The sequence below is a fragment of the Talaromyces rugulosus genome, chromosome VI (genome assembly GCF_013368755.1).
Source record: "Talaromyces rugulosus chromosome VI, complete sequence".
Taxonomy (NCBI): domain Eukaryota; kingdom Fungi; phylum Ascomycota; class Eurotiomycetes; order Eurotiales; family Trichocomaceae; genus Talaromyces; species Talaromyces rugulosus.
The window spans coordinates 3827007-3853593 of record NC_049566.1 but is presented as its reverse complement, the minus strand read 5'-3'; the positions used below and the strand labels follow the sequence as shown (position 1 = coordinate 3853593).

Below are 26587 nucleotides of genomic sequence, written 5' to 3'. Positions count from 1 at the left end.
GGATTGGCAAATTATAAATAGCCCCTAGAAATACCCACTATCTACGTTTTATATTTCCTCATCACTTTATCTTTTACTGACATTATTTATATACCCCTCATAACCTCTTTCCGGTTTATCTACTACTACTTACTAACTACCCGGTTGCTTTCCGACGTTGAACATTTTGAACAATCACCGCCTATCTTTGATCAATTGATCAACCACACATATCATTTTTGATCTTCAACCCCCACTTCACATCATATTATATTGTTCTATCTAAAGGATAGCCCCCATCATGTCGTCCGCAGACCTCGACAAGCTCCTCGGCCTCATCGGCGCTACCAAGCCACTGCCCGAAGACCCTGTCAAGAGAGCAGACATTGAAACTGTTTTGAAGGATGGCTATGTCGTCCTCGACGGACTCCTCGACGAGGAAGACGTCAAGACCCTGGCCGACGAGGTCGACCGCATGACGGGCGATGATCCCAAATTTGGCCGGAAGACCTTTGAAGGCTGGGCTACTATCCGTATCTACTCTTTGCTCAACAAGTGTGTTTCTTTCTTTCTTTCTTTTTTGACGGAAAGAAAACAAAAATGTTGACTAAAATAGGACTCGCAAGTTTGACAAATGCTGCCTTTTCGACCGCGTTCTCTCGCTGAACAACTTCTTTATGCTGGAGGGCTACGGGCTCTCGGCGACATCGAGTATCCAGATCAACCCGGGCGAGAAGGCTCAGCTGATCCACTACGGTATGTGACTTGATTAGAAAGAAAGGCAAAAATGTCATGCTGACTACTAATAGATGATGGATACACATATCTGCCTCGTCCTCGTCCTCCCATGAGCACCGCTATTATGATTGGTGCGTTATCTATGCCACGTCCGCATGCTTCAATTTTTGCCCCTAATTACTAATCTCTCAAAAGCTATCGACGAATTTACTGTAGAGAACGGCGCGACTCGTATGGTTCCCGGAAGCCACAACTGGGACTCGAAGCGGGTGCCGACTCCTGACCAGGCCGTTCCTGTGGTTGGCAAGCCCGGAACAGTGGTGTATGTCAATATATATATATACTCACACACCAGAAAGTCACATAACTAACTGGACTGGGAATAAAACAGCTTCTTTCTCGGAACAACATGGCACGGTGGTGGTCCCAACACAACCGACAAGCCTCGCCGCGCAGCCACTGTACAATACTGCCAACCATACGTACGTTTACTACCTTCTATAATCTTTCTTCATGGAAAGGGGGAAAAAAAAAGAGAGACAACGCTGACTTGTTTAGATCCGCCCCGTCGAAAACCAATTCCTCGCCGTCGACCCCCGTCGTCTTCCAGAAATCCCAGACGAGATTGTCAAGATGATGGGCTACGGAATTCTGAAGCCATTCATCGGATACGGTTCGTCCCCTTGAACCCTATTATATTGTTTAAAAAACACACAGCTAACAAAAAAACAATTATTAGTTGACGGCCTCGATCCCCTCAAAGGCGCACGACGCATGGTCGATTGGCTGCAGCAACCACTGGATGCTCAACCCCCTGCTTTTGCTACCATGACTTGAGATTTACTATAACCCTCGCCAATCTGCCCAAACCTCTCTCCCTTTTTCTTTCCTTTTCTTCGTCTAGCTTTTGATTTATCGTTTATGCGCGCAAGACACTGCTAGTGATACCTCTTTGGCCCATTTTATATCAATATATTATATAGCGTGATTACGAGTGAACACTAGTTTTGATTTTGGATTTGGATTTGGTTTGATGTGTTTATTGGACAAGTTTATTCTTGTTTACTGGTGTTTGTTTCAATGTTTCAAATGTTACTACGTAAAGTGTACGTGTACAAGAGCGTTTAGTTTCATCGACTAGTTAGTTGCCAATTGATGTTCTTGTCATTGAAAGTTATACTAGCCGACGATAGATATTGATAGAATTGAGCTATACTTACTGTGGGTGGATCCGTTAATGTATTCTAGCTTAAATAAAACACAAGAATAACCATCAATTCAATGTTGATCACTCGATAATTATATGAACGCCATTCATTCCTAATCGTACAAAACCTCACATCCAAAGTATTGCAGCGAATATCTCACCAACTTGAAAATAAAGTATAAATATAAAAAAAGAAAGATATAAGCTGACCCCCAAAACGCCGTTCTTTGTGTTCCATATTGACCCTGCCAGGTCATGTTCCAAATCAACACCTTGAACCCTTCCATGAAACGCTACCAATGGTTTTTCAGTGGGAGACCTAATTGGCCTCCACTCGAATGATGTAGTCCATCAGATGATAGCATATGATAGCCTAAAGCGAGAAAAAAAAAGCCGCATAGTCGAATAATCGAGTATTGGCATCAAATATTACAGTTGAAAGTCGAGCCGGTCAAAAGCAAATTAAGCTCCAACCCCAGATGAGCGTTTAGATCGACGACCCGAAAAGTTGGTGTTGGTGTTGGTGTTGTTGTTGCTCTCCGTCTCCTTCTTTTTGCGGCTGGTACCGCCGCTTCGTCCACCCTTGGGTCGATACCCAGTGTCTTCCTCACGCTTGCGCTTGCCCTTGGAGCTGGTGGGCTCGGGCGTATCCAGCGCAATGCCATCTTCATCGTACATGTCTTCTTCCTTGGCGGGATTGCGTACACTAGAGGCTCGCTTCGAGGTACGCAGATTGCTCGGGCGCGGGCCGCCACCGCCGCCACCACCACCCTTTTCAGACGAGTTGTCGTTGTCTTGAAGGAAAATCTGCGGTGTGTTGCGCCGCAGCCAGTTATACACCGAGCTCGGGTTTGCAAGATTTGCATCACGCATTCGCTCTGTGAAGGTGGTCGACTTGTCGGGCAATTGAGTACTGAGTTGCGCGATCGCGTTTTGATCGCCCAATTCTATATCCGTTCGGAGGAGGTACTCGGTTTCATGCTCCGGGGTCAAGTATCCCAGCTTGTACCGCAATGAAACCTCTTCTGATTCATCTTGGTAAAACTCTGAAGGATCATTGTGCGGAATCTGCCGTAATGAGGTGTATTTGACTGCCGGTTGATACGTGCTGTTTCGCTTTATACCCTCTTCCAAGCGACGGTACGAGTCCGGGGTTATCACTCCAGCTTCTAATTCGGCTCTCGCCTCTCTCAAGGCTGATTTAGCAGCCGCTGCACTGTACGTTGTCGTCGCAATGTCTTCGGATTCTGGCGATAACGGGGCGTCCTCTTCGGGAGCAGCGAGATCGTAGCGAAGGCTGGGCTTAATGTGGAGGCTGTCATTGAATTCCATGAGCACATCTAAAAGTTGACTTTGCCAAAAAAAAAATTGTCAGTTGAGTTTCGTCGCACAAGAGGATGAGCGAAACTTTACTCGTTTGTTTCTTGGATCGACTTGGAGAGATCTTCAACCCGTAGTCGCTCACGCACGAGGTTCTCGCTCTCGCGCATTTTCAATTCAAACTGGACCTTGAGCTTGACGAATTTCTTTCTATATGATTGTTAGAGTCATCCTTGGGGAATGAGATCCATGGGCAGCCTTACTTGAACGAACGATACGGCTGCTTCGGGGCAAGAGCTGAAGCATCGGGCGCATCGCCGGCCGTGGACACGGCATCCTCCTGGTCTGAAGGCATTTTCTCTTTCCGTTGCAGCAAAATCGACAGTTGTGGATGAATCCGTGGAAAGCCTTGCTTGCTGGCAAAAAAGAAGCGTGACAAAGGGAAAACAAGTGATGAGGCAGTCGCGCTCCGCCTTGTCGAAAGGGAACGAAAGGCGAACGCGGCCGGGATGCGCCAGTGCGGATCCCGCCTACCGTAAAAAGTTGCAGTCTGATGCTGCACGAGAATTTCCGCACTTGACCTACCACTCTTCAGCAGGAACCCTTCTTTAAGAAAAAAAAGATGTCAGGCTCCGAAGACGACACCAGCACAAGGAAGCGGAAATTGAACGATGGCCCCGAAATAGAAATCGACGTCGCCGCGCCTGAGCCGCCGTCCAAGAAAGCTCTGCGCAAAGCCAAAAAGAAGGGAATCGATCCTGAAAATGCCGTTGAAAGGAATGAGCCAGAACAGCCGTCGAATAAACGATCGCCTTACGGGGTTTGGATTGGAAATATGCCATTCACCACTACAAAAGAGGACGTCCGCAAGTTTTTTACAAGCAACTGCACCTTCACCGACTCTACGATTACGCGGATCCATCTCCCCCAGGGACCCTCGAAGCATGGAATGGCCCAGAACAAGGGCTTTGCCTACGTCGATTTTGCAAACCAAAAGGCCATGGACGAGGCAATTGGGCTGAGCGAACTCCTCATCTTGGGCCGGCGAGTGTTGATCAAAGGCTCGCAAAATTTCCAAGGTCGACCAGACCAGCAAGCGGGTGCATCCAAAGCATCGGCCGCTTCAGCTCACCCTCCCTCCAAGCGCATATTCGTTGGAAATCTCAGTTTCGATGCCACCAAGGAAGCACTCGAGGAGCACTTTGCGCCGTGTGGGACGGTTGTCAGTATCCATCTGGCTACGTTTGAGGATTCCGGAAAATGCAAAGGGTATGGATGGGTTGAATTTGAGACGGTGGAAGCTGCTCAGCACGCCGTCGACGGCTTTGTCAGAGTCGCAGAGGATGAGGACGAAGACGAGGAAGTTGAGGACGACGGCGACAAGGCTGCATCTGATTCAGATGAAGCCAAGCCCGCAAGGAAGAAGACAAAGCAGAAGAAAACAAAAACAAAAAAGATTTGGGTCAATCGAATCCTCGGCCGCCAATTGAGAATGGAGTTTGCAGAGGATGCAGCAACCCGGTACAAGAAGCGTTTTGGAAAGGAAAGCAAAGACCGATCTGACGATCAGACTGAGGAAGGGGGCGAGCAGAATCGCAGACCTCAACGCCCAAAGAAGGTAGACAGTACGCCGTCACGGTATTCCAAGGACACTGTGCACAGGCTTACTGGAGCCATTGTCGAGGCCAAGGGCCAAAAAGTTACTTTTGATTAGAATGTTAAAGTCGTTTTCTCGTTGCTATTGCCACCATTCTCTCCCTATTTGCAAACGGACTCGTATTCATTAGATTCTGCCGTAAGAATTTGGCAAACCAAGTAGATATAGGGATAGCGCCTATTCTCGAGTCGATGGATCGACTCACGCCGATTGTGTCTGCCCTAAGCCCTCAGGGCACGTCAGCACGCAGCACACAGCACGAAAGTCTGGGCGCCCACAAAAGCAAAACGAGGTCAATTAGCAGAGGACAGCCGAGACGTTTCGTGTAGATGCTAGTACAAAAGCCGTTGTTGGCAGCCTGGGGAAAGAGAGCAAGGAATAGAGATGCGCGCTAATCCCGATCGGGGCGGTTGACATCGCTCGGGCCGTCTTCAGATGTCATGGCTCGCAGCAATTTCGTGGACCTCACTCACCTCATCCTGGCCCGCCTGCCAACTTTTTTATCTGTTGTTCTTTTCTCTGCATCCTAATTTCTTTTCGATATTTGCTGTTGCTGCACGACTTACTACTGCCCTTTTAATCTGGAGCCCCAAGCTTCCTTGCGACCTGCCAGCGCCCCAACACAGGTGCTTCCCCGCTGAGCGACAGCCAGCTTGCTTCCCGACTCCCCCCAGCCAGCGGCATTTCGATCCCATCGTTTCCTGCAGTGCTATTCAGCTGCCTACTTCGATATTATCTCGCGGCGGAAAACAAGATCCCCAAGTCCTCGTCTGGCGACTGGGCCGCTGCGGTGTGCTCGCCGCACCCTAACTTCAACGCTTGTCAATCAAATGGCTCCTGCTCGACGTCATAGAATTGGAGCTAGCCGGCGAAGGAGGGAAGACGATGGCGAAGAAGAAGGATCTGTGGTTGGAGCCGCCGAGGATGATTCCATGAGTGATAGCTCGGCGTTGAGCCACCAGGAAGATGATGACGATGATGCCGATGAAGAGGGAAGCGATTTGAGCGAAGGTGAACGTACCACTGCCTCGCCACGCATCAACAAGACCAACGGGAATGGTGCTACTAGTCGCAAAAAACAAGGTCGCTCGGGGGAAGGCAAACTTGCTGTCCCGGTCAAGCCACAGCTGACAGCGACTGTGTCGGATACAGAGGCGATGATGAATGGATTGAGCATTGCTGATCGGGCCGGCGAAGTCACGGAAATACAGTTTGAAGATATTGGAAAGGAGGAAAGGAATGGTCTGGGCCGGGCGCCATCCGCGCCGCCTGCAGAGACCAGGAGGGACACTATTGCTGATCGGAAACGACGGGATCATGACGAATATATCAAAGCTCGAAATGAGGACCCTTCTTTTGTCCCAACACGTGGAGGCTTTTTCCTTCATGATAAACGATCTATAGGCCCAGAGTCTACCGGGAATCGGCCGCCCAACAACAAAACCAAGTCACGGCCATATGGATTGATTGTCGATGGCAATGTCGGGAGGTGAGATTATTCTTATTCTTTTTTTAACCAAATTACAATTCTAATCCCCAGTGCAGGCGCCCAAAAACCGACGCTACTGATAGCCAATGGACTCACGACCTACACGAGTCCATTGCTCGCAACGACGGCCGTAGTTCGACGGTCCTTCCCCCATCCCATCACAATGCTGCGTTAACAAACGGGTCCGTATCTGTATCGGTCGCTCCTCGCTCCTCACCTCCAAACCGCTCTTTTTCCACGACTGTTTTGATCGGAAATGTGCCGGTTAAGGTCTCCCTCCCGGGAACAGCGCCCATCCTCTTCCAGGCTGTGCCGAAACGGCAGCACACTCGTCTTCCACAACACCGACCCCCTTTGAGACGAGACAAACCCGTGCGAGTCTCGCTCCCGGGAGCCCAACCTAGATACATCCTCCCGGCGCCGGAACGGTCGTTCATTTTCATCCCACGGGCACTACGCCCCAACCAGCAGTCCTACAGGGGGCGTGGGCGCGGTGGAGGATACTACAACGGCCGAAGACCCAGCTTATACGCGGGCTCTGCCCATTCGCCAAGCTTATCGATGAGCCGTCGGTCCTCTCTCCGCGACAGCATGCATTCCCCCGCGGGATCTGTACTATCTAGACACACGTTTGTATCAGGAGAGAGTAAACCGGTTGTTCGTCTTCCACCAATGGCCCGGCCTCCAGGGCCTGGGCATCCGTCTATGCCTGGCATGGTGGCTCCTGGACCCATGATGCCTGCCCCCTCTGTTCTACCGCAGGGCTTTAGCACTGCATACCGAGAAAGTCGAGGTGGGCCAATTATCATGCACCAACCCCGACCACAAAAAACCGTCTCGGTTGCGGATATTGAAACCCCTGCCAACTTGCACTTCAACCCACCGCAGCCACAACAGGAACAACCGTTTCACCAACAGGTGCCAGTGGCGGTTGCAGGCCCAGGGTACATGCCTGAAGCAGGGCATTATCCCCACGGCCGTCACCCGTCACATGCGAGTCAGACATCTGGGACTCCGCTTTCCCAAATTCCAGAGCGTGCCATTCACGCACAACCTTTCCAGCCATACGGTTTCCCCTCTCAGCAGGGTTACTACAACACTGGATATCATCCCGGTGCGATGTACTATCCTATGCCCCACGCGGATTATCCACAGTACAATGCCCCCGCTGGCCCTGGAGGAGGTGGCGGTGCTTTTGTTGGGCCACCTCCTGGCCAACCTTATGTCATGCCAGCACCTCCTCCGCCAGCGCCTTTACCACAAAGCCAAGCCACTGGAGGAGAGCAAGCCTCGCAAGCAGGTACTGTAGCCCACGAAGCCAATGGTACGGTTTATTTCTACGATGCCGCCGAACTTTATTCCAATCCTTCATATCCCCAAGGGGGTGTTGTTGGGATGGGAGGCATGATGACGCCGCCTGGAACGACGTATTACTACCCGCAGCAATCTGGAGGCTATTATCCGGCTTAGTGACGGCGTGGCTATGAAAGAGTTTATTTTTGATGTCCGCCGGTGACAACCCATCATCATTTGTTTTGGTTACTCTCGCCGCTATCAATAGCATTCTCTTTTTGGTTTTTGGGTCATTGATGCTATTCTCTACATCTACCATTGGTTAACGCATTTTGAATTCCCAGCCTGTGTCTTGTGATGCACGTTGTCTTCCCTCAGCATGCTTTGGAGAGCCTTTTCTGTTAGATTCATGTCTTCACACCATGCATGCATTCCAGCGATCATTCTTTATTCTTTATTCTTTAATTCCTGCCTCGCTTCGTGTTGTAGCTCGGGGGGTTTTGGGCCAGTATTATTCCTTTTTTCTTTTCTTTGCCCATGTCTCTTCTTGATTGTTCTTTGGTACTTTCCCTTTTGCTTCCGTTTTTCGATATCTCAATATCATGTGGAGTAGCACGGCGCGCAGCGTTTTCAAGCGATTCCCCTATCCGCAACCAGCTCTACAGCATAGTATACGGACCGTCGGAAGCGGCCGGCCTCGGCGGACAGGGATCAGGAAAATGCAAAAGTTGTTTCAGCCATTATTGTTATTGTACCGTAACCTAAATCCACGTGTCATGTGACACCGCATTGCGTGAGTCGTATGATTTTTGTCCCACATCATCGTCATAGGAAATCTAGACCTGTCACATCAATGGACTTCCCACCAGCCAATCAGAAGCTGTGTAGCGGCCAAGCGGGGTCCGCTAGACCCTTTAGGGCTAGTTTATAGCATCACGGCCAGCAATCCCGACGATGGTTCTTGTGACTCGGCGGACACCTTGGGCCAAATTGAAGCAGTTGACGAAAGGAAAACCGGCTAAATGTACTTAGATGCGACCCGTATTGGTATATATACAAAATAGTATTTATACATGCATTTATTATACACACACATATATATATATATATATATATCTGTGGCATATACAGATGGGGAAGTAGGCGGCGGCCCCACTTTGGTATCGATCAGTGCAGTCTGATTGGCCATCCCCGCACTGCTACACTTGCCCTTAGTACGTACTTACTAACTAGGCTCCGGCGGGCCCCCTCATTAACTCCTCCCTCCCGTCCTCACCTTTTCATTGCTGCCTCCATCTCTCTCTCTCTCTCTCTCCCTCCAACATCTCTTTTTATTTCATCAGCCTGCGTGTCTCTCCATCACTTACCTCTAGCCTCTTCGCTAGCGTTGTCTTCACGATTACCATCGAATCATCGATAGATAGTTTTTTTTGCCTAGCTAGCTTATCTTCGGGCGCTTTTTACGAGTGAACTCTTCCGTCATCCTCCGCGTCCGCCATGGCGACTCCCACGCCCCCAGCTCCGCCCGTTGGCCCTGACACGCTGGTCACCATCAAGATCCTGCAGAACGAATCTGTCAACCGCCGCGTCAAGATCCCTCTGCGAGATCTGGGCGCCCGTGTCTTTCCCCAGAAGGTATGCTTTGCTGATTGCGTGGTCCTTCCTGCCCCCCTCACCGCCTTCTTATCTCGGAGCTCCCGTTCCGAGAGCCTAGCTTAGTCTTCCCCGATTAACCTCGCTCTTCTGCCTCGAGTCCTCGACTACCCTTACTAACATCACATTCTGTCCATCTAGATTCGCCAACTCCTCGCCATTCCTCCCCACTTTACCTTGTCTCTCGAGCGCTACTCGGACAGTGCTGCCAGCTACGTGCAGCTGGATAGTGAGAACCCGGCCATCTACAAACAGCTCTACCGTGCCGCCAAAGCGAAGCTCAAGCTCCGTATCAAGGTGACTTCGTCCCCGACGACACCCAGTGCCGAAGCTCCCGCAGCTTCCATCCTTGAACTCCCATCGCAGAAGGAACAAGCTTCTCAGCGTCACAGCTATCTGGATACTGTTCTCAGCTCGCCGCTTTCCAACACCATGCCTCAAGACGCCGAGGCTTCTCGCTCGCACGGCGTTGCTCCTCTGCCCTTGTCGTTCAAACCGCCACAGTCTGCATATGCCCTTCGGTTTTCCAAGGATGACACTGCAAATGGTTCGTTCTGTATAGATTGCAACCACTGTGGACGCGTGATCTCTACCGACCACTACCACTGCGCCATTTGCGATGACGGAGACTACGACTTGTGCCTTGGTTGCGTCGAGGCGGGTGTGACCTGCTCTGGCGACGAGCACTGGCTTCTTAAACGCCTGGTTCAGAATGGACTTATAAAAAATAGCACCACCGAAACCCTTGCTCCAAAGCGGGTTCAAGAGCCTTCGGTGCACAAGCCATCCAACGACCTTCAGAAATCAGGCTGCTCCAAGACAGCCCCACTAGCTAAACAAGCGGCCAATATTATCGCCCAAGCCCTTGATGTTGGCGATAAGCGCACCTGTGACGCTTGCTTCCGTGGTATGTTAAAATTTGCTTCCTTCGTGATGTATAAGTGCTAATAACTGATAGAATTCCCCGAGGCCAAGATGGTGACGTGCAACACCTGTGAAGACTATGACTTGTGCTTTGCTTGTCTTTTGAAAAACGCCCATAGCCACAGTCACAGCTTTTCGGCCATTCAATGCGGCGAATTAGCTTCGAACAACTTGCCTGCCGGCCCAGTTCGCCATCGAGCACTGTGCGATGGATGTGACAAGGTAACTTCAATCCGAGTACTGTAAAGGGATCCCAATGCTAACTATCAACAGCGCATTATAGGAGAACGCCACAAGTGCCTTGCATGTCCCGATTTTGATTATTGCTCGTCATGCATCAAGGCGGCACATCAGACTCACCCCGGCCACGGCTTCGTCCCCATCTACATGCCTCTTCCCAGCTCTATTCAGCCCCAGGAACTTCACCACAACATCTACTGCGATGGACCTCTATGCCGCAACAAGACTTCGGCGACTTGCATCATTGGCGTTCGCTACAAGTGTGCTATCTGTCACGATACTGACTTTTGCCAAGCCTGCGAAGCCCTGCCTACCAACCCACACAACCGTACCCATCCATTGATCAAGTTCCAGACTGGTGTACGCAATGTGAGTGTAAGCACGCTTGGCGATGATGGCTTTGGTGGTCGCCAAGTTGTCATGGGCGATCGTAGCGCTCCAGTGTTGCCGCCCACTTCTACGGTAGTCAGCCAAACTTCGGCTACACAGACCACCAACGAGGGTGAACAAAACGACGAGAAGGCAGAAGAAGCGGAGCAGCCTGAAACCCACCACCAGACTGCGGCATCCGTAGAGGAGCCAGAGCCTGTGACCACTGAAGAGCACGGCGCCTACTTTACGCGGGACACAGTACCCGATGGCACGCCCATCGCCCCCTCTCACGTTTTCGAACAGACATGGACGCTCTACAACCCTGGTCCGCTGTCATGGCCTGTTGGAACTAGTGTTGGCTATGTTGGTGGAGATGTCATGTTCAACATTGACTCGGACCACCCTTCCAGCACTCAGGCGCTTCGGTCGGCCATGTCCAGCAACGAATTGACTAGCCCTGTGGGCCCATCTGAGTCGGCTAACTTTACCGTTACTCTCAAGAGCCCTCAGCAAACCGGCACGGCCATTTCGTACTGGCGTTTGAAGCTGCAAGACGGAACTCCATTTGGACACAAGCTGTGGTGTGATATCAAGGTCGTTGAAGAGCCGCAAGCCGTGGAAGACCCAGTTGAAGAGCCTGCCGAAATCAAGTCTGAGACTGCTCTGACTGAGAGTAACATGATTTTCCCCAAGCTCGAAAAGGAGTCCCCAGTCTCTAGCACCCATGAGGCAATCTCGACCGCTCCCCCGGCCCCTCCGTTGTCTAGCTCGGACGAGCGGGATATTTTGGAAGATATCGAGAGTCTGAAACTCGAAGATGTCGACACCGAGGACGAGCCCGGGTTCCTCACCGATGATGAGTACGATATTTTGGATGCCAGCGACCAGGAGTGCTTAAACGGCAAACACGCCTAATTGAGGACCGTCTCGCCATGTCAAGATTAGTAATGAGAGATATGGAAGCTTTTTATTTGTTCCACCTAACCACGAATGGCTCAACTTGCACTTATTTTGTACCGAATCCTTTACTTTAGCAATAGTCGATTTCGTTTTAATTTAATCTTTTTGAGACTCATTAGACGTGGTAAATATGTAGCGATACATCAATAACTACTGCTCCTTCTACTATTCTATGTACACTTAAGTTCTATTTTGCTAGTAATAGCAGCCTACAAATCGCCTCCAGTTCCCAAGGGCTGAATATACTCAACGGATCGTCCCCGTACCATTGGGGGAGGGTGAGTGTTTTGCAGCAGGTTACTGGGGAGACAAATATGTCGTGGATGTTGTTGATATGCTAGATTTACTTACTATATTTCGATCAATTAGGCGAATGGACAGGAGGGGTTAAGAATCCTTTGGGTGTTACTACTCCTGGGGAAAGAAAAAAATAAAAAATCAACAGCGACTAAAACAAGTACATGTTCAATGTTGCAACTACTAAATCAAAAATATAAGGATTAAACAAAACCCCAGATAAATCAAATCAGTATACTTACAACAAGCCATACTCACCGGTCCGAATTCCACGTGCACTTCGTATAAAGCAAATTCAGAGTTGACACCTGCTATCCCTCCATGACTCGGACCCTTTTGTCTTCCGGGGACCCCCCTTTCGACCTTTTACTCGACGGTGGTTCTTCTTGGGTTTTCTATGAGTGTTATGTCTGCAACTTCTCTCTCAGTGCTCTCACGAGGACGTGGAGGGTTTTCATCTCTAAATCTATGACCTCAATGCTTATCTGAAGTGACGCTATTTCGACGAGTGGAAGGATTGCTATTATTACTCGATTCCTCAAAGGATGGCGCTGTCGATGGAGGGTCACTAGGGCTTGGTCAACAAGGTGTATCCGCCGAAGCTGGACTTTCAGCTTGGCTTTTGGCGACACTTTCTCCTTTTTCTCGCATTTCTCGCATGAACTCGACTCCTGCATTGTCAAGTACGGTAACGACTGGTTTGACTAGGAGGTAATCTGGTTCGGTTTCGCTTGGTGCGGTTCCTGCCTGAGATACTCCAGGAAATAAACAGCAGAAGAAGGCACCGTAAAACCCATCCAACGTGCTTAGCTCTCTCCATCTTGCCAGGTCTCTGAGAGTGAAATCACAAAACCTGTCCTCCATGACGGATCGTTCTGGTAGCTCGGGCACTGTGAAGTAGTATTTATCCGACGAACAAGCCATGTTTTGTTTGAGCTCAGTAGCTGGACCAAGCACTTCTTCTTGAAAAGTCTTGAAATACTTGTTGCAAGTTTCCAAATCGAGAGAAAATTTGTTTCGTAACAACGGCACCACAGGGGCATACGAATGGTGCTTCCAAGCCCAGAAGTACTCGAACCTCGGACACAAAGTCCACGAATGGTTTAAACTTGGTCTCTGTGATGGCTTTGAAGTGCGCCGGGCTCGAGAATCAGAGCTTATAAATAAGTACAAAAGCCAGACTGCGTTGCCTCCTGTCAAGGGCGAAGAATGCGAGAATCTTGTCGCAAACTTTCTCAGAAGCATCAAAGAGTCTGTGGACAGCTTCTTTGGTCTCAACGCAAATAAGAAACTGAAAAATTTCCCCAGAGACTATATCATCACCGTTCCAGCTCTGTGGGATCATGCTGTGCAAGATAAGACACTACGTTGCGCTGAGAGAGCTGGTATGGGTGACGGTAGCCAGCTCCAGGTCACCTCGGAGCCAGAGGCTGCATGTCTCTATGCAACCCAGACGATGGTTCGGTTGGACGAAAACGAAACATATGTAATTTGTGATGCTGATGGAGGGTAAGTTCTGTCAATTCCGGATTAGGAACAATAGTTAACAATGAGTAAACCCGACCAGCACAGTCGATGTTGCTTCTTACACTGTCAAGTTCTTGCCAACGGAGCCCCTATGTCGCAAGCTTGAAATGGCGGCAACACCGTCAGGCGGACTCTATGGCAGCATTTTTTTGAACAGGATATTTGAAAAATATCTCCAAGAAAAGTTTGCGGATTATCCTGGCTGGGAACCTTCATTTATAGAGGAATCTTTGAGAAAATTTGAGGAAGTCATTAAGCCTGAATTCACGGGCGAAAATGTAGAGGATGCATCAGTTTGGATTGAAGGCCTGGTTCCCAGCAGGCGCCATGGTGTGAAGAAGAACCTTTTTACTTTCACGACAGCAGAATTGCGTGAGAATGTTTTTGACGAGGTTATCACTAAAGTCCAGGGTCTTGTTCGTGACCAAATTTCCCACACCAAGGGGAAGGTGAACTCAGTCATTCTTGCTGGTAGATTTGGGCGGAATCTTTATCTGAAGAAAAAGATCGAAGAGACTGATAATGTCATCAAAGATGGGATAATAGTCGAACAGATTGACAACAGGTAAGGCTTCTGAGTGAACCCCCCCCCTCTTTTAACTCTCCCCAGATCCATTCTGCTAAATTTGTAAGCAGCTGCACAGCAATTGCACGCGATGCCCTGGCCGCCGGATTTGCTGGGATGGGAATTATTGGACATGATGATGGAAGCTTCAATGTCATCTCGACTATGGTGTTGTCCCGGGTTGCAGGTAGGAATTACGGCACAAAGGCCTACCATGACTTTCGTGAAGGCAGAGATCCAGAAAGTAGAAGGCAAGTGTAGTTTTTTATTGAAAATAGCTGGAAAGTTGCGGCTAATGACGGTGTAGAGAGATTCGAGAGGATGGGAATAAGATTAAGATGATCCAATGGTTCACAAGAAAGGTATGTAGATGTTACTAAAAGTACACGCTGCGGTGCAAACGCGCTTTATTTATTTGCCATACCTCTTGCTAATAACACGGAAGGGCGCAAGCATCCGGGATGGAGAGCCAATGTCGTTTGAATTTCGGCAGCTGCGACGAGTTAGGCCTGGAATCCCGGCGCACAAGGCATGTAAACCAGTTATTCACATATATGCATGTGAACAGGAGATTCCAATGAAATACGAAGATGATGAGAGTATGCCAGCCTAAACCAATTGTTATGCATTTAGCTCAAAATATTATGCGCAGATGTCAGTGAACTTGTTAGTTTTCAACTGGACCTTCATGGTCTCAATATCCCTACCATACAGATAGGATCTACGGAATTTCACCAGGCTACTTTCACTATTAAGATGTCTTTAAACTCTGCAAGTTTGTCTTTCTGCGGTGTGTACGTCAAAGGCACTCCGGATGAAAAACGGTTCCCAGCGGAGCAAGTCCAGTTTCAGTGAGGAATAAACGGGGTTATCAAAGTTGTATAGTGGCTTGTAGCATTGTATAAACTTGACATACATTTAACCCTAAAAAAACAGGAGAATATCCTAAAATAAAATTTTAATATGAAGGGCTTCTTGTATCTTTCGTCATATAGGTTGCAAAGATTAGATTTCTGCAATGTTGCGTTCAACTTCTGTTCAAACATGACTCAAGAGTGGGTCTCATACATCTATGCAAAAGAAACTAATACCTAGGACCTCCCATAAGCATTGAATAACCCAAAAACTTATTCACCAAGCAACCTTCTTATTGTCTGTTGCGTGCACTAGGCATCACATTAAATGCACCATCATCTTCATCAGTATTTTGAGCTGATCTATCACGCTTTTCGCTCTGCTTGCCAGTCACATTGGGATCACCAGTGTCAGGCACAGACACCGAATTTGAGCGAGGTGAGCGAGATGAGATAGTTGACCGAGTTGGACGTGTTGACCGAGATGAGCGAGTCGGGCGAGTTGAAGTTGTGGGAGTTGTCTGCTTCCTTGGGGCTTCTGGATGCGAAATAACTCTGCTTTTCGCTCGGGGCCGGTGTGACGGGCGGGAATTAATCTCTTGCCGAGAATTACGCTCGGAATTGGCAGTACCGCCTGATTTCGAGGAATAAATATTGGAAGATAGTGGCTCACTGATAGGGAGTCCGCGTCCACGTCTACGAAGGCACACATTTCGCCTGTGGCAGATACAGACACCAACGAGAGTACATAACGCCACAAAAAGGTTGAGAATGATAGCAATAGTGACGTTTTCTTTGGCCATGGTAGTAATGTAAAGGAGATAACGTACCAAGAGGAGAAATGTGTAGATGCCGATTTAATGTTCTGGCAAGTTTGAACAAGATCGATGCTTCAGGATCTCAACTAGTCTTCTGTCTACATATATATAACGAACAATAAGCAAATATTGTACTCGAGTTGAAAAATAATATTGCAACACATACAAACGGAAACGTTTGCCCCGAGATTGCAAGGCTGAGAGAAGGGATTCGCGATAAGAGGCCGAAAAACGAAGTATGGGGACCAGCCAATAGCAGCACGGGGATGTGCGCCCGCCCCATATCTCCGTTTGTTTGTTCCAACCTCATCTGTTCTCTTCTCGGAGAAAATTATCCCTAGCACATCAACAATTGACGTATGATGGCGTCGCCTCGACAGCACAATCCCGGCATGTCCCGGTCGCCGCCGTCCTTTCTCGAATTGTCGCCGCAGCAGGACTGGGGGGTGATGTCGACTCGCGGGCAAAGCCTGCCGGGCTTGATCAGGCGCTATTCGCTGTCCGAGGGCGCTGCGACGAGAGACACGGATGATATGGAGCAGGTTGCTGGTGCTCAGGCTGATCAGGCCTCGGGCTCGTCGATCGAGAGACCCCATCGGCGAGGCTCCATTCTGATTGGAGATACAACGTCACCTTTTCGATGGTAAGTAAGCATTAGGTTCATCTGAGGGATATCGCACTCAAGGTGATTACTAACTTGTATATCGACAGGTCAGGATATTATACGCCGCCAGTACAGTTGAAAAGCCTCCGAAAGCCAGTGTAAGTGGCCCATTTTATGCTTCTAATACCTGCGCTAAGCTCATAGCCTAGCCGCGAGTACTATGAGCGGATGAACTATTTGGTATCGCGATACAGCTACGTAGACCGTCTGTTAGACTCGTCGATTGCCCGTGATCTGCTGGAAGACTACGAGCGACATTGGGCCAAGAATCAGGGCCAGTTACATACCATTACAGAAGAGCAGTCTGCTGCTCCTTTGCAGACTTCTTCGGAAGAAAGCGCGGCTATTAATAACCAGGCAGGTTATAACCATTTGACCGAGAGAACTCCGCTTTTGGTCTCGCCAGATAACGAAGTGGAAACAGGGGGGTTTGGCCATGATCATGCATCCGACGCGCGCAGGATCGTGATGACTGCCATATACATCAATTTAACAGCAAACTGCATCTTGCTGGCTGCCAAGATTGTCGTGACCGTCATGACGAGTTCCGTGTCGGTGCTTGCCAGCTTGGTCGACGCTGCGCTGGACTTTTTAAGCACGGCGATAATATGGAGTACCACTCGGATAACCACCCGACGCGATCGATTTCGATACCCGGTCGGTCGACAGCGGCTTGAGCCAGTTGGGGTGTTGATATTTTCGGTGGTCATGATTACATCGTTCTTTCAGGTCGCCTTGGTCTCGCTGCAGCGGCTGATAGGAGATGATCACTCTTTGATCGAGCTAACTCTTCCAGCTATCATTATCATGGTGTCTACGGTTGCTATCAAGGGGCTTTGCTGGATATGGTGCCGTCGCGTCAACGATTCCAACGTACAGGCGTTAGCGCAGGATGCTATGACAGACATAGTGTTTAACATTTTCAGTATCATCTTTCCACTTGGTTCGTGTTTCCAAAATCAATCGGCCAGCTTGGGAAGCCCCTCGTGCGTATAAAGAACTAACAAACTTTTACAGTTGGCACATTTGCAAACCTCTGGTTTCTCGATCCCACAGGCGGTCTGTTCCTCTCCTTCTACGTCATTTTCAACTGGGCGAGCACAGCCAAAGAGCACATTGCCCATCTCACAGGCGCGGCCGCCAGCCTCGATGATCGCAGTGTGTTTTTGTATTTGGTCATGCGTTTTGCGGCTTGCATTCGCTGGGTCCAGAACCTCGAGGCTTACCATTCGGGCGACCGGCTGAATGTTGAGGTGGATGTGGTGCTGGACGAGACAACGACGTTGCATGATAGCCACGATATTGGCGAGAGTCTGCAGTACATGCTAGAGAATGTGACCAATGTAGATCGCGCGTTTGTGCATTTGGACTATACCGAGTATAACTTGCCGACTCATGTTGACCATACGAGATAGGTTAATAGTTTAATATAGATACTGATTTTATTAGAAGAGCCAGAATAGAATATTATGAATTGATTTTGTAGATTGGTTATATAGCAATTGCTGGCATTAAACTCTATTCACAGTCACCTAGGAGTTGCTCTATGTATTAGTAACAAACCATACATGTAAAGAGAAAATGCTCGTTCACAGAATGTGAGCACCATTATCTTCAAATGTCATTTACACATTGCATAATTTATACGATCTCCTCATCGTCAAATTAATCATTGCACAATCCTTGCACAATAGCTAGCTTAGCTAAAAATTATCACACAAATCCTTTTCTCATATTCTTCTCCTCTCACAACAACATACCCCTTGTCCAAGACAACTGTCTTTCAACACTTTTCTTTCACTCCTCTCCTCTTTCATTCTTCTCACCATAACCAAAAGGTAAAATGGAAATACATCAACCACTCCCTACAAATATTGACTACAACCCCTCCAAACACGGCAAACTCATCGGCATCCAATTCGGCTGTTTCGTCTTCCAGGACACCATGGGAAAATGGTACTGTTTCCGCCACCCACGAGAAATGCACAGGGGCGCTCAATGGGCTTTTTGCCTACACCCAGGCTTCCAGATGGACACGCCTTCTGGTATGAGCCCTGGCTCTTGGCACGCATGGGTTGATCATCAGAGAGAAGCTTTGCGGGGGAAGCCTCTAAGCAAATACCACCATGAAGAAAATGGACATGAAATTGAGGAGGAATGGACAGAGGTGAATTCGGTCACCGTTGCGAAAATGTTTCGCGTTGAACGCCCGTCGGAAACAGAGCTCTGCTACTTGCAGCAGAAGCTTGAGCAGTTTGCGAGAATGTATCCGGAGCGGGTGGTTAAGCAGGAGGAAGAAAAGGAAGAAAAATTGTGTGCGCTGGGCCAGCTGAAAATCTCAGCAGTACAGTCTGTCAACAAAGTCGACGATGGGAAGAAGCAGGAAATCGAATAATCGGCCATTTTGAGACAGATGGGTCAGGGTCTTGTTAGGTGTGATTCTTGGAATGGGTTAGGCTTCAATTTTGGTCTACCTCATATCATCTTAGCAAGACTGTCATCATTTTTCTTGTTTGGAATACGACTGGAGACTAAGTGTGGTGGTATGGATCAATTGGTACATGTATGCATGTATGAATGCAAATTCTGTTTAAACAATAACAGTCCCATGCTTAATTAACATCACAATGTCCCTTCAATCTGAAAACTCAACATCTAAAATCTATTCAAAAAAAAAAAAAAAAAAAAACAATGGACAAAACCTCACACTACTCTGCATTACCAGCTCTAGAGGCAAAGCACTGATGGCGGCTACAATCTTGCGCACTAGGTCGTTCTTGAACTTTCCAACGCAGCATATCCCGGATGAGACTCCTAACATCAGTCGTGCTGCCCTCTTCAAGATCACCCATAGCAATAGTATAATCTATGCATCGGTTAGCCCAGGCTTCATCAAAGTGCAGCGTGCCATCGTTTTCCACCGGCAAGCTTGCGTAAATTGGGTCCTCTTTCCACGGATTTCCAAAGTAGCCGGCCATCCAAGGTAGATTGTAGGAGACGAACATTTGGTAAGCGACAACTCCCAAAGACCAGATATCTACTTTTTCGTTGTATGGATGTGATTCTACCTCTGGGGCCATGTACTCTGGCGTGCCGGCTCCGCCTTGTTGGGGGGCGATATTTTCGGTACCTTGGCGCATCCAGTCAAAGTCAAGAATCACTGCCCTAGGTTTTGGGTAGAAAACAATGCCCAGGTTAGCCAACTTGATGTCTCGATGGACAAGGTCGTTGAAGTGCAGCCATTCGAGTCCCTGAATGGCATCGTGCAGTAATGAGAGCCTGTCCTCGGGCCAGGCAGCCCGCCTTGTAACCAAGTCGAAAAAGGTCTGGTTACAAAGAGGCGTGTAGATGATATGAACCTGCTCTGGGCTCTTTCCGTCCCATTCCTCTTGATCTCGGTCGTATTTTGGCTCTATCAACCTCAAAATAAAGGGACACGGCTTGTTTTTCAACAATGTCCGGACGTGGACAGCGGTTTTTATCTCATGCGAGACTACCTTGGCTGACGAATCGTCAAAACGTACCATTGTCTTAATAGCTGCAAATTGCGGAGGTGATTTCGATGCTGCTCGGACATCGCCCGTGCCTCCACTCGCAATATTTCGGTGGATTACCCAATCCTTGACTTTGGGAAAGCTAATTGTTGGGGTTGCGGACGTCCAAAAGATGGGTGGGCCAATTTTGAGCCGTTGCGAAAAGAATGCGGTTTTATCCTGTTGAAAAGGAAACTCATAGGGGCTTGTCTCCCCAAACTCGTACCGGAAAGTATATTCACAACGTCCGAATTGAAGCTTGTGGGAGTGTTCGTTGAGCAGCCGTGTGCTATTCGATGCATCGCAGTTGTCTAGAATCACACTTTTTGATGCTGGGTCACAGCGGCCTCGAAGAGTCAATATCCCACTTGGCTTGTCGAAGGCGAACTCAGCTTCATGGTATTCCTCGGGGGGTTCGTCTTTATCCCAGAGCAAAAGGTCTGAGACCGTTTCCCCTCGCTCGTACACAAATGCGTCTATATAATGCACCCCACCAATCCGCCACTTGTTGTGTCGTATAGGAGGGTCTGGTCGAAGATACAGAACGAATTCTCCGGTGTAGACCAGCCGTGCCAAATCGGGGTTTATGGAAGGTGACCAATTCACCCAGCGTTGCGAATGCCCTGGCGCCCTTCCTAGCTGTACCTGGTCCAAGTTTATCCTGACAAAATTCTTTTGGTGTCCAAGGAGCTTGAATACCATGGACTCTGCGACCTCGTGAAAGTGTTTTATGGCATGGTCGTTGCTGGGACGGATCCTGGCAAAAATCGTGTCTGGTCCTGGCTCAGTATGAATACTATTGGCAAACGCCATTGTGGTCGATGTGTGCTCGGTTATCACTGGTGACTCTGGGGGGTTTCAGGTATAAGAGCCAGAGACTTGATAACTTGTCCGAAGACGTGGGGCAAGCGCGGGAAACACAAGGAAACAATCGTTTGCGCATGTTCTTATTGAGATTGTCCGGTGTAATTTTATGCGATAACAAAGCAGTTGGTCTTTTTTCCTTATCTTTTTTTTTTTGTACCGGGACATTCGACGGTACTAGATTCAAGCCGAGAGGATCAAATAGCGCGATTTATTTTTCGGTTTCCTAATTAGGAAATAATGAGTACTGTCTGTTTGTTGCATTGTCGGCTTTGAGTTTATTGTCCACCGCGAGTGCCTTAGAATTATTAGATGAATTTGTATTCAAAGCTGTCTATTCTACCGAATTATTCCGGGTTTCGCAGATGGCATTCATTCATTCCTACATTGTCACCGTGGGGAGTTGCTGCTAGCGCCGACCTTGTTGCCACATAGCCCTAACTCGAGATAGCCAAATCTACCCCGCCAGAGCGTCGACGACATCCTGCGTAGCGAAAACATCGGCAAACTCTCCCTCCAAACTCGCTACCGAAACAGCATGGATCGTCTCTGCGTCGATCCCTCCCTTGGCAAAAGTCGCTGTCGCGTCTGCCACCAGCACAACACGGCCAAGGTCAATGTTTGTGTTTTCTGGATGTGAGCCGTCTGCATTAACCGTCACACGCTTTCCCTCTGGAAATATGTCGACGACACCCAGGTTCCTAGCCATGCGGGTCGTCGTCGACACGCAGTGGTCGGTGGTCAGACCGGCGAAGAAAACCTGACGAACGTCGTTCTGGCGGAGGTACGCCTCTAGGTTTGTTCCGATAAAGGAAGAATTGACACACTTCCACATCACGGGCTCTGACCCATCGGCCGCCGGGGCCGCAAAGTCAAACGGTTGCAAGGAGTTTGCGTTTGGGTGAAGAGCGCTGCCGGTCTCGATGGAGGAATGGAAAATGTGGATGATGTGGATGAGCCCCGGAGGCGAGCGCTGGCGAGCGGAACGGAACGCGCCCAGTAATGCGCCCATGTTAGTCTCAAAGGAGGCATTAGAGCGTGCTGGGCCCCAGTGTGTTGGATGGTTGAAGGCGACTTGGTTGTCGATGAGCACCAGCGCCGTCGGCTGCGCAAAGGACAAAGGCTGCATTGTTTTTCCTTTGTTCTTGTTTTGATCCTGTGTGATCCTGTTTGTTTATTTTTTCTTCTTTTTTTTCACTTGCTTTGTTCCAGCAATGCAACCATTTATATAGACTCCATATTATGTTCTTATTATACGAGCAGCATTTGTCAGCGTCGTTTATTTCTATCGACAATTTCTCTGCGCCCTTTTTTAGCCTTATTACAAACCCCACAATTTCCTAATCCGGAAAATCGTGACTCACTCCTCATTTCACTGCAGGATAGATTTTACTTAGATATTTTTTTATCCGATTCGAATGATTCATACCGAGCTCTGACTCAGTGTCGACAACTGGTTAGTGTCTTGTCACTGGCTGTGACGACGACTACAACAACGGCAATGTTACTCACGACATCTCGACGGAGTCAATCAAAATGACTGTTAGCTAGAGGTTGTCTTCTACCTGCAATTATAAATGACAATATCTAGGAATAACACCATTCTCTCGTTACAATCAAGCATAGAGAAGCAGAGAGTTAGCACACCCAGCCATCCTGCATATACATACAAACGTTGAAGCTAATGAAACCTATTTTGAACAGCAGTCGATCGTTATACGGCTTGTTTCTCAAAAACCATTGATCTAATTTCGACGGCCTCGTTAAGTCGTCAAGTCACCTCTCGGTCTCTTTCGCCAGAGAAGTCATCCACCATGTGCCAAGCTCATATAATCGAAGCTCGCAATATACAATGTCCTTGGCAATGTGTAAAGATTCAAAGAATTATGCTTCCCATAAACTGCCGCGAATTCCTGGCCACAGGACAATTCTGCACCGTTGCAAGCACTTCTCACATGGAAATAAAGACACCTCGCACCAGCTGTCCAGCACACAAGATCAACTAGTGTAGGCTTCGGGCGCGTCTTTGACCTGGTGCAGGCTTTTGAGATGATAGGAAGGGAATCTTTTTCTTTCGGTTTTTTTTTTTGTTTTTAAATCCTACTTGTTATGCTCGGCCTTCAGGAATTTCATGTTCTGGCAATTTAGCTCTTTAAAGGCCAAGTCCGAGGTTCGATAGACAGTTGTGATTGAGTCACTTGTCACTTTGTCCGAACTTGAGACTAATGATAGTCATTTCTAAAATTCTGGATCCAATTGCTTGGTAGATAATTTGCAAAGTAGAATAATGTAGTTGTCGTATTGTTGGGCTGACGGACTAGCGCAGAAAACCGGCAAACTTTTGTCCGCAGAAATCGCGAGACACTTCATTCCCTCCGCGCCGACAACAATCAAACCCGACTCCAACACCAAAAAACATTTCAGCGTCAAGCAATGAACTAGCACACCTAAAATGCTTCATACAATCTGTGGCCGATGCGCCGCTGCCGGTCCCCGGCCCTCCCAGCGCCAGTTACCTTCACGAAAAAGCTGGAGCTATACATCCGAGATCCGACGTCAAAAATATTCCTCGTTTCTAGCAGGCCACCAATTCGTCCAAAACCACGGCCAGGTAGTCCGTCGATATGCGTCCTCGTCCTCCTCGTATACCAAAAAGAAAACACCATTGAAAGCAAAACCGAAGCTGTCGAGCAGCCTGCCCAACGTCAACCCGTCGGCGAGCACGCGGCCTGCAGAGCTCGACCTTCCAGCCAAGCTACCGAACACCGTTCCATTTTCGCAAAAGGCTGCTTGGGTGTTCTCCATGGGTCGGAGCTATCTTCAATTCTACAAGGCGGGTTTGAAGAATGTATACCACAATTACAAGGCCTCGCTGAGCTTGCGGACTACGCTTGGGCTCCCTCGATACCTACCTACATCGCTACCACCTGCGCGAGGTCGTCATGGTCCTTCTAGCGCGGCGCTCGTCGCGCAGATGGAAAGCCTCAGTATCAGCCGCGCAGATTTCCAGCTGGTGCGCCGGTCCGCACACGATATCCGTCGCATGCTTCCTTTTGCCTTGGTACTGCTTGTCTGCGGCGAATTCACGCCGATAGCCGTGCTAGCACTCGGCAACGCAGTCACACCGCTTGCATGTCGCCTTCCCAATCAAAACAGGGCCACGAGAGAGAAACGTTTTTTGCTGAAGCGGCAGGCCCTTCAAGCCACACAGGCAGACCTGGGATCTGCCACGCCCATCCTCTCCGGCTCAAACGAGGAAATGACATGGCTGGCCCAGAACTTTGGGAATCGCGATTTGGTGGCCAGTTCGCGAACTGCGTCTGCACAGATGGCGCTCCGTGGCTGTGCCGTGTTTGGCCTGGTCAAGTCACTAAAGCGGGCGCCGTGGTGGGTGCCATTGATCTACAGGCCACGGCTCATTCGGTGGGTGGAATACCTGGAGCTCGATGATAAGATGCTACTCCGAGGCGGCGGTGTGGAAGCATTGAACGCTGAAGAAGTGCGCATTGCGGTGGAAGAGCGCGGCGGTGTTTCCTTCGAGGATTCGAACTTGGGTCCAGCTCAGAGCGTTGCTCGGGACCGGGAATGGCTTACGAGGTGGTTCGCGGCGAGGAAGAGTATACTCGGGCTTAAGGATTAGTGTAATTGTATTTCTACTATGTATGTGTAAGATACTATGTATAGATGTTTCACCGCAAGAGCAGAGTTTGGATAGATGAAAGTAGGTGGTTCTATATAGACATAACGCTCTCAAAGGTGGAGATGGTATAAAATATATGTACAATTCATGTTAAAATAAAAAATCATTATACAGATAATGATGTCCTAATCCGCTGAAACTCGTCAAAGTTTGCATTTAGCGCCTGGCCAAGGATACTGCCGTCCCCATCCCATCTTCTCGCGGCCAGCTGAAGACCAATATTCGCACTGGACATGATCTTTTGCAGCTCCGCGGTCCGCACACACTGCAATCCGACATCGTTTAGATAATTGGTGGGATCCTGAATACACAGGTGCATTGCCGCGGGCAAGTTTGACCTTTTGCTGGCGTTGGCTTTGAAGCGTAGTAACGCTCGTTGCCCGACAAGCACTGGATGAGGATGTTGAGCGGTCTCGTACTTGTGGCGGACGCTTGCGAAGTCAAAGAACTCGGCAGGATCAGCTGACACGCCTGTGGTCTGTAGGTCGAGGCTTGAGCCGTATGTATCTAGTAGGGCCAGGAGCTGCTCTCCCAGACCTTGTTGCTGGAATTGAGCATTTTGTTGCTTCAAAAAGGCGGTAACGAGTAATATGAGGCCATAAGAGCCGACAGAAGCTGTTTCCCATCCAAAGATATTTCGGCTTTCCAGTATAGACCTCAGAACCATGTACAATGGTCGGAGAGACGGAGTACCCGCCAGGCTGGTCTTGATAAAGTCGTCGGAACTAGGCGATTTATTCCCGCAAAATATATTTATCGGTAGACTTGAGGCCTTGTGGATCATGGCAAGCGTTGCGCTTTTTGCGGGGAGAATTCGAAACTCATCATAGTCCGGGTGTTGACGTATCGCAGCCTCGAGTCCTTGGATTATGCCGGTGAATGTTTTGCTGGTCATTGTATTCAATGCGCGTTGTCCAGATGCCGAGAAATTCTCGTCTCCCACGCGCACCATGAGATCAATGCCGGAAGAGCTAAAAGCTGTTTGAGTAGACCGTGAGCCGACGAGCTGGGGCGGAATCGGCACTACCCCAGAGACCTGTTCTGATATTTGGCGCACGATACGAGCGATAGCCACGTTTTCCGACGACGAGGGTTGGAGGTATTCCGCAAGAGCTGTAATCTCAGCGTCGAGACGTGCCATGCCATTTTGATCTTTGCGCCGGGACTGCACCAAGTCGAGCCAAGGATGCTGCGCAGCACGATCTCCCTGGGCACTGAGCGACACGCGACTGGCTAGTTTGGGGGTCTGTTTTTCAGGCTTCGGTTTCTTCCGTCGCGGCGTATTTGTCGTTGACTGGGCTAGAGGCAATTTCTGAATCTCTTGAAGGAGCGGTGGTCGATAGACGCCGAGGCTGGGCGAATTATAGGCGTACACGGGGCGAATAACACTGGCGCGGTTGGCGACACGGTGAGCCTCTAGCGTCTTCTTCAGGCTGGTTTTGAATATGTGCTTGTGAGAAATGGCTGATTTCAGTCGGTAGCACCGCGCCTGGGCAGCAGTCGGCAGTGTTGTTGAGATCGACCATGCTCGGCCACCATTAAGGGCCATTGTGAGATCATCCAGGACGCGACATTGCGACGGAGTGGCACGCTGCGCAAATAGCATGTGCAGCGATAGCGAGATTTCTGGTGGCGTCGCTGGGTGGACCACTGGACACACGCAAGTTCAAATAATAATGTTCGAGATCCAAGTTTCAAGCTTCAACGATAGACCAGAAACAGTTTAGCGCGACGGGGGTGGAAAAACAGTTTAGCCTATTAAGAGCTAAACCTAAAGCAGACGATGTTATATCCACCCCGTCGGCCAATCATAGCGCGATTGATACGCATCACGAATTATTGAAGAATCCATGGAGATTGATTTTTACAGTATTGCATTTCTCATATCTGTGCTTCCAACTCATGTGCAGACTACAAATAATCTACAGAAATG

At 49.0% G+C, this 26587-nt stretch overlaps 12 protein-coding genes across 12 annotated transcripts; 8 read left to right on the top strand and 4 right to left on the bottom strand.

Annotated features, from left to right (window-relative positions):
* Window positions 1-280: 280 nt before the first annotated feature.
* Window positions 281-1554, top strand: TRUGW13939_11623 (uncharacterized protein; the record flags this gene model as incomplete). The annotated part of the gene is made up of 7 exons (XM_035494729.1): window positions 281-534; window positions 596-735; window positions 789-848; window positions 913-1039; window positions 1109-1199; window positions 1276-1390; window positions 1457-1554. 7 exons carry the CDS (start codon window positions 281-283, stop codon window positions 1552-1554), a joined length of 885 nt encoding a protein of 294 aa, XP_035350622.1.
* An 832-nt stretch (window positions 1555-2386) lies between these two features.
* On the bottom strand, window positions 2387-3599 carry TRUGW13939_11622 (uncharacterized protein; the record flags this gene model as incomplete). Its single annotated transcript, XM_035494728.1, has 3 exons — window positions 2387-3275; window positions 3338-3454; window positions 3508-3599. 3 exons carry the CDS (start codon window positions 3597-3599, stop codon window positions 2387-2389), a joined length of 1098 nt encoding a protein of 365 aa, XP_035350621.1.
* A 267-nt stretch (window positions 3600-3866) lies between these two features.
* Window positions 3867-4958, top strand: TRUGW13939_11621 (uncharacterized protein; the record flags this gene model as incomplete). Its single annotated transcript, XM_035494727.1, has 1 exon — window positions 3867-4958. One exon carries the CDS (start codon window positions 3867-3869, stop codon window positions 4956-4958), a length of 1092 nt encoding a protein of 363 aa, XP_035350620.1.
* A 773-nt stretch (window positions 4959-5731) lies between these two features.
* On the top strand, window positions 5732-7860 carry TRUGW13939_11620 (uncharacterized protein; the record flags this gene model as incomplete). Its single annotated transcript, XM_035494726.1, has 2 exons — window positions 5732-6390; window positions 6447-7860. 2 exons carry the CDS (start codon window positions 5732-5734, stop codon window positions 7858-7860), a joined length of 2073 nt encoding a protein of 690 aa, XP_035350619.1.
* Window positions 7861-9180: 1320 nt separating this feature from the next.
* On the top strand, window positions 9181-11787 carry TRUGW13939_11619 (uncharacterized protein; the record flags this gene model as incomplete). Its single annotated transcript, XM_035494725.1, has 4 exons — window positions 9181-9318; window positions 9478-10243; window positions 10295-10482; window positions 10534-11787. 4 exons carry the CDS (start codon window positions 9181-9183, stop codon window positions 11785-11787), a joined length of 2346 nt encoding a protein of 781 aa, XP_035350618.1.
* Window positions 11788-12787: 1000 nt separating this feature from the next.
* TRUGW13939_11618 (uncharacterized protein) lies at window positions 12788-15076 on the top strand (the record flags this gene model as incomplete). The annotated part of the gene is made up of 7 exons (XM_035494724.1): window positions 12788-12812; window positions 13167-13638; window positions 13697-14221; window positions 14293-14478; window positions 14529-14583; window positions 14667-14820; window positions 14874-15076. The coding sequence occupies 7 exons, from the start codon at window positions 12788-12790 to the stop codon at window positions 15074-15076; spliced, it is 1620 nt and encodes a 539-aa protein (XP_035350617.1).
* Window positions 15077-16252: 1176 nt separating this feature from the next.
* TRUGW13939_11617 (uncharacterized protein) lies at window positions 16253-17972 on the top strand (the record flags this gene model as incomplete). The annotated part of the gene is made up of 4 exons (XM_035494723.1): window positions 16253-16536; window positions 16605-16655; window positions 16707-17500; window positions 17575-17972. 4 exons carry the CDS (start codon window positions 16253-16255, stop codon window positions 17970-17972), a joined length of 1527 nt encoding a protein of 508 aa, XP_035350616.1.
* A 428-nt stretch (window positions 17973-18400) lies between these two features.
* On the top strand, window positions 18401-18952 carry TRUGW13939_11616 (uncharacterized protein; the record flags this gene model as incomplete). The annotated part of the gene is made up of 1 exon (XM_035494722.1): window positions 18401-18952. One exon carries the CDS (start codon window positions 18401-18403, stop codon window positions 18950-18952), a length of 552 nt encoding a protein of 183 aa, XP_035350615.1.
* Window positions 18953-19265: 313 nt separating this feature from the next.
* Window positions 19266-20903, bottom strand: TRUGW13939_11615 (uncharacterized protein; the record flags this gene model as incomplete). Its single annotated transcript, XM_035494721.1, has 1 exon — window positions 19266-20903. One exon carries the CDS (start codon window positions 20901-20903, stop codon window positions 19266-19268), a length of 1638 nt encoding a protein of 545 aa, XP_035350614.1.
* Window positions 20904-21411: 508 nt separating this feature from the next.
* Window positions 21412-22083, bottom strand: TRUGW13939_11614 (uncharacterized protein; the record flags this gene model as incomplete). The annotated part of the gene is made up of 1 exon (XM_035494720.1): window positions 21412-22083. The coding sequence occupies one exon, from the start codon at window positions 22081-22083 to the stop codon at window positions 21412-21414; it is 672 nt and encodes a 223-aa protein (XP_035350613.1).
* A 1323-nt stretch (window positions 22084-23406) lies between these two features.
* TRUGW13939_11613 (uncharacterized protein) lies at window positions 23407-24594 on the top strand (the record flags this gene model as incomplete). Its single annotated transcript, XM_035494719.1, has 1 exon — window positions 23407-24594. One exon carries the CDS (start codon window positions 23407-23409, stop codon window positions 24592-24594), a length of 1188 nt encoding a protein of 395 aa, XP_035350612.1.
* Window positions 24595-24760: 166 nt separating this feature from the next.
* On the bottom strand, window positions 24761-26260 carry TRUGW13939_11612 (uncharacterized protein; the record flags this gene model as incomplete). Its single annotated transcript, XM_035494718.1, has 1 exon — window positions 24761-26260. The coding sequence occupies one exon, from the start codon at window positions 26258-26260 to the stop codon at window positions 24761-24763; it is 1500 nt and encodes a 499-aa protein (XP_035350611.1).
* Between the last annotated feature and the right edge of the window lie 327 nt (window positions 26261-26587).